We start from the raw sequence: 6,175 nt of genomic DNA on the forward strand, positions 1-6,175 counted from the left end.
ACCGACATGGTTGTTGTGCCAAAGAAGAAGAAGAAAAAGAAAGAACCTCAATAAGTTTTAATATGTTCCACCATATTCAGGGGCAAAAAGAATGCTTTCTATTTTTATTTATCCTCGGTTCATACGTTGTACGGAAAAACGGAACTGATCCTAGTAGGTTCGGTGCGAATTGTCCACCACTACTTGGGATTTGTTTGCCAAACCCATCCCCAACTTTTTTTAATGTAAACAATAGTGATGGGCGTTTCGGAGCGCACCAACGGCTCCGGAGCCAGCTCCGGACTAACGGCTTCGGAGCCGGCTCCGCTCCAACGGCTCCGGAGCCGGCTCCGGACCAACGGCTCCGCACTAACCGTGCTAATAGAGACATCATTGTATGATAGCGTAATAAAAAAATGAATATATATTCTCGCACATGTGGAAGCTAACACACGATATGATTGCAGTATTGACATACATGACGTTGTGTAGCATTCGTTAGTCTCGTCTTTCTTAACAATATTCAAAACTAATCAATGTTTTTTTTTTTTTTTTTTTTGATAGATTCTTTTAAACATGACGTACTCCGCTATTTACGGATTTCCTCGATCCAGCTCCGAAATTGTCTGGAGCCGGTCGGAGCCGGCTCCGGCTTCGGAGCCGTTTTGCCCATCACTAGTAAACAATCACTGCCTCGACCTGTCAAGATGCCGATTCCCGCCATCAGGCTACTTGCCGCTTCGAATACCCACTGGTGGCGCTACAGTGTTTACTCAACACGAACTTGGTCGTTTTTTTAGTAAGGGCGGTGGCAACGCTCATCGGATGCGATTTTATCGGATGAGATTTATATGGGATTTGACAGATAACGTCGGACGACGAAATCGCACGTCCGACGTCATCTGTCAAATCCCATATAAATCTCGTCCGATAAAATCGCATCCGATGAGCATTGCCACCGCCCTAAGTATAAACTGCAAATGATACGCAATTTAGTTTCTAAGTCTTATCGCTTTTCTTTCCATAACAGCTAGCTCTTAATGTTTGATTAATCCTACCGCGCACTAAAGAATGATTAGCACCAGTATGATCGATCATTCGGATCAGGTTTTAGTGTGTCTGGGAGAATTGTGCACATCGGTTGATTATTCCGATGTAACATTCCTGGTACAGAACGAGCAGATTCCAGCGCATCGTGCAATTTTAGCAGCTCGGTCCGAGTACTTCCGGGCACTACTGTACGGTGGGCTGAAGGAGAGCAACCAGAGCAAAATAACGCTTGATGTCTCTTCGACCGCTTTCAAGCAGCTGCTACGGTACATCTACACCGGCTCCTCGGAGTTGAAGGACATGGAGGTGGACGATATACTGACCTTGCTCGGATTAGTCCACCAATATGGCATCACTGCCTTCGTGAAAGCCATCTCGGACTACCTGTATGGCGTGTTGACTGTGGCCAACGTGTTTACCATTGCAGACGAGGCCCGTCTGCTCGATCTGGCGGAATTGGCGGATAAATGTTACGAATTTATGGATGGAAATGCGTGTAGCGTAATCAAACACGATTCTCTGAGCAATCTGTCGTTCGACACGCTTGTCATGGTGCTCGGTCGTGAAAGGTTCAAGCACATCGAAGAGATCGAAATTTTCCAAGCCGTTCACAAACGGTGCCAGAATAACGATGTAGCCGAAGGAGAGAAAAAATTTCTTTATGAGAAAGTACAATATTCAGCGATACCTCGAAACAATCTACTGCAAATAGTGCGACCTACCAGTGTTGTAAATTCCGAACATCTGCTGAACATAATTTCCATCCAGGATGGAATCGGTCTACATCCCTATCAACCACCACCAGGCAAAAGTAAGTTTAACGGAAAAAATGGTTTCGATTAACAATCTTAATAGCGGTTTACTGTGTACTAACTTACTGTAATCTTTACATCCCCAGGAATGAATAAAGGTCCACACCTGCTAAGGCCTTGGCGAAATGGGATATGACTGGACAAGTTCCTCAAGCATGCTTTGACCTACGAAAACCATACTTAATCAATTACGTTCATCTTACTCTGGTCTCCAACGAAAAACTTTATAAACCAGTATCATCTCCTTACCGGCCGGTGGCAGGGCAGGAACGTTTGTCGGTGTCACCCGATGGCGCATCATGGTCGACCGTTTTTGTAGGGACAAGCGGTACCTCTTATTTTACGCTCAATACAAGCATTAATTTCCCTATCCATCAAGTACGTTACTTCCGTTTTGAGACACCATTTTACACACCGCACTCAGGCATTTCTCTTTCGGCCATGTTAAACCAATCAAACTAAAGGAATGAGATTTGCCTCGTTAAGAATGATGTAATATTTCTATTTTAAAATTATCTTAAGGTTTTGTTCATCTTTATTTAATAGAATTTCTATGGGTTCCTTAGCGGCGAAGACAAATCAAAACCAGTTAGAACTTTTTCATATTTTCACTGATAAAAACCACCTTACTTGAGAAACACTGACTTGGCTTCGAAATTTGAACACGTGCACGTGGCTACCAATTGTTAATCGTTTAAACAACACGAAGGAAGGATTAGAAATAAAGTCGATTGTTTCTACCAGCTTCAAAAGTAAAACTTTAAACGTTAGCAAATTTGCCCACTTCCCACGCGCGTTGTTTACAAACAACGCCTCATACTATTCTCGGCCTACTGCGTCTCACACGCAACCGTTTGTTATTCGCATGAACAGTAAATTCCATTCAGCATTGCTGCCAGTCACGGAGCCAGCCAAGTGTACCGTGTGCCGATCCTACCGGAAGGAAGAAGAACCGTGTACAAAGACAATGGAATTCATCTTTACTGGAAGTGATCGACCGGTACAGACCGCAATATTCTGCAAAGAAAGTCAATCTTCACGTATGTTTTCCGGTGAGTATAAAAAGGACACCGCACGGTCTCGTCCAACCATCAGTTTGGTTTCACCAGCAAGCAAACAACCACCTAGTAAAAGCTCTACCACTTCCACCTGAAGAATGGATCTTAAGTTCCTGTTCGCGACCTTCTTCGCCCTGCTGGCGGCGGCCATGGGACAGACACCGGTCAACTCCGTCGAATCGGTCGAATCGGCCGAATCTGCAGCCTCCAACTCGGCATCGAACGAATCGTAAGGACTGACTGGCGCAGCTGCTAAAACGCTATCGATAATCGCTATCGGAATATGGACCATATACCTTCACTACAGTTGAGCAGAAATAAACCTATCGATTGAAATTTAATCATCCATTTTTCGTTTGCTTGTTGTGTAAAATTGACGTTTGAGAAACGTCAACTTTACTCATCGAATCGTTTGTATATAATGTACAGCAGAGAAGTATTACACCTTTTAACGGGTTTGTTCAGAAACCATTCCCTACCATTCGCCCTGCAACTTCTAAACTTTCAGCGCTCCTTGTCCCTGCTTATTTGCATCATTATTTCTATTTACTGTACAATACTCTAAGAATTTCGCATGCAATTTCTATATAATACAAAGGACTTGAAACACAAACAAACGTAGATTTTTTGTGTATATTCTAGGCTTTATTATGCTCCTGCATTTGAACCGGATGGTAGACATTCAAACGGAACATACTTGTTTGTCCTCTCGCTTCTTCTCCGATCATTTTCCACATTCCACACACACAAACGGAATTGTTGTTCGCCCGGAACAGGACAGGGCCTCTACCCCCCCTCCTTTCCGCCTTCTCCCGCGCTTACTGAGCAGCCTTGTTGGCCAGTCGCCGGTCGCGCTCCTCGGCAATGGTCAGCTTCACACCCTTGCCCTTCGGCAGCGAGATGTACGCCTTGGTGCTCTTGCCGATGATGAACACGTTCGACAGGCGGGTCGCGAACACGTGCCCGGTCGTATCCTTCACGTGCACGATCTCGAACGATCCCGGGTGCTTCTCGCGCAGGATCACCGTACCGCAACGGCCCAAATTTCTTCCGCCCGTGATCATGCACAGGTTGCCCGGTTCGAACTTGAGCACGTCCAGCACCTTGCCGGTGGCGATGTCGTACTGGATCGAGTCGTGCTGGTGGATCTGCGGATCCGGATAGCGGATGGTGCGGCCGTCGTGCGTCAGCAGGAACGGCACGCGCTTCGGTCCGATCTGGACGCGCTTCACCTTCAGCAGCTTGTACTTGGCCTCCTCGCTCGTGATGCGGTGCACCGTGAAGCGGCCCTTGACGTCGTAGATCAGGCGGAAGTATTCGCCGGTCTTGTGGATGTTGATCACATCTGGAAGGGGGTGGTAAAAGCGTAGAGAGAAAGCATGATCAGTAAACTGTATAGTAATGGACGGACAGTAACAGTCGTTAAATCACTTGTTTAAAGACTATTCTCCATCAAATATGTTATTGAGAGGCTATCGATGAATAAATCCTTCAATGACCGTCGATGGAGTAACTTTACTCTGGCCACATTTTTGACGGGCGATGCTTATTATTTCGCTAAACCCGCTTCGATTGGGCGTAATATGAAATGCTTCCTTTTGCCCATACTGAGCTAAACCCCAGTGTGTTTACCGTGTTTTGACAGGACCGATTTTCCCTCAATTTTCACCATTAGGAATCAGTTTCCAAACATTAATACACTTAAACATTGTCTCAGCAAACCCGTTAGGAACTTCACATTTGCTTGATTCACTCAATTCGTACTGTCTCTCCGTCAGTTATGTTACTGATGAGGCCATCTAGTATTCACTAGCAATGCCTTCAGCGACCGTCGATGGAGAAATGTTCCTCTTGGCAACTTTAATTTGACAGACGTCGCTTGTTTCATTCGCTAGCCCGCTTCGATAGCGCCATAACCACCACACCCCACTGTTTCTTCCTCTCCAGTTGCTAAGCTAACATTCTTCTGCTAAAACTGGAATACGTACCCATGAATCCGGCCGGGTAGTTCGGATCGGTGCGGACCTTGCCGTCGATCTTGACGTGACGCTGCATCACAATCTTCGTCACCTCGCTGTTGGTCAGTGCGTACTTCAGGCGGTTACGCAGGAAGATCACCAGCGGCAGCGATTCGCGCAGCTTGTGTGGGCCGGTGGACGGACGCGGCGCGAAGGTACCGCCGGTCTTGTCCAACATCCATCCTCGTGGAGCATTTAAACGCTTCAAATGTTTCTTCGGACCGCGCGCCTAGAAAGTACGAAGGAATGAGAGAACAGATAATATAATTAGAATATTGTTGTAACAACTCATACAATATTGTTCGCTGGAATTACGGAGTGAATGGAATTGGCCTTCGGAGCTTCTGTTGCACTGCTCTCTTCTACCCTAACCTACCAGCGCCTCCTTTTCTCCCTTCAACCACAGCTCAAGGCACACCGGAAGGTTGAACTATGCTGTTCGCGGTAGAACTATCGAAAGATTTATCGAAACATTATTATTGTGCTTGTCTTCCATGCTACACTTGTCACCCGCGGAAGTGCAACACAGCCAGGCATGCGAACGAACTGCTGCTGCTGCTGCTGCTCGCGGCATCCGGCATTCCAAATATCAACAATGTGGCACCTTTGTAATCCCGTTTATTCACACACATTCTGCCGTAATTCACTTTCCAACACAACCACCGTGATGGGTACCGTGTTGGCTACCCGGTGACGGTAAGATTTCGAACAATCAACACTGTTTTACCGGCCAAATTCCATTTTATTCACTCCGAAACTCCGCACACGTTACTTACCATCTTGATAGTTCAGGGCGAAAAGAAAACGACAAACGACAAGCGGCCGGAAGTTGTCAAACTGCGTGCAGTGGCTGAACGGGGCTCGCTAGCGCCATCTGGTGGCCATTTACACCTGTCATTGCCTGTGTGCGATTTCAAAATTCAAAAATAAATTTTCTAATAAAATTCCATAATTGAACTATTTTTGTACATATCACCGCTATAATTTTATTTTTACATTTATTTGAGTTTTTTAAAAACGATTTCTAGTTTGAAAAATAATAATTTTATGAAAACTGACAGCATCGAACCGTACTGTTGTAGTGCTATACGCTTTTCACTGGGACTCGGCTGTCAACTCGTTTAATTTGAAAACAACGGTTACATATGTTTCACGCAATTAATTGTGAAAAATTATTCAAGAGCCTTGAAAAAGGGTTGTGTTAAGCACATTCGGTAGAAAATTTGTTTTTATTCAAATAAAACCAAAAGCACCGCTC

At 45.4% G+C, this 6,175-nt stretch overlaps 2 protein-coding genes across 2 annotated transcripts; one reads left to right on the forward strand and one right to left on the reverse strand.

Annotated features, from left to right (window-relative positions):
* Positions 1-1,050: 1,050 nt before the first annotated feature.
* On the forward strand, positions 1,051-3,132 carry LOC125908429 (BTB/POZ domain-containing protein 9-like). The gene is made up of 3 exons (XM_049611196.1): positions 1,051-1,840; positions 2,729-2,897; positions 2,997-3,132. The coding sequence occupies exons 1-3, from the start codon at positions 1,051-1,053 to the stop codon at positions 3,130-3,132; spliced, it is 1,095 nt and encodes a 364-aa protein (XP_049467153.1).
* A 386-nt stretch (positions 3,133-3,518) lies between these two features.
* LOC120948580 (40S ribosomal protein S4) lies at positions 3,519-5,790 on the reverse strand. Its single transcript, XM_040365091.2, has 3 exons — positions 5,694-5,790; positions 4,888-5,146; positions 3,519-4,244 (listed from the first exon to the last, which is right to left on the reverse strand). The coding sequence occupies exons 1-3, from the start codon at positions 5,694-5,696 to the stop codon at positions 3,718-3,720; spliced, it is 789 nt and encodes a 262-aa protein (XP_040221025.1). The 5' UTR covers positions 5,697-5,790; the 3' UTR covers positions 3,519-3,717.
* Between the last annotated feature and the right edge of the window lie 385 nt (positions 5,791-6,175).

The sequence above is a fragment of the Anopheles coluzzii genome, chromosome 2 (assembly GCF_943734685.1).
Source record: "Anopheles coluzzii chromosome 2, AcolN3, whole genome shotgun sequence".
Classification (NCBI taxonomy): Eukaryota; Metazoa; Arthropoda; class Insecta; order Diptera; family Culicidae; genus Anopheles; species Anopheles coluzzii.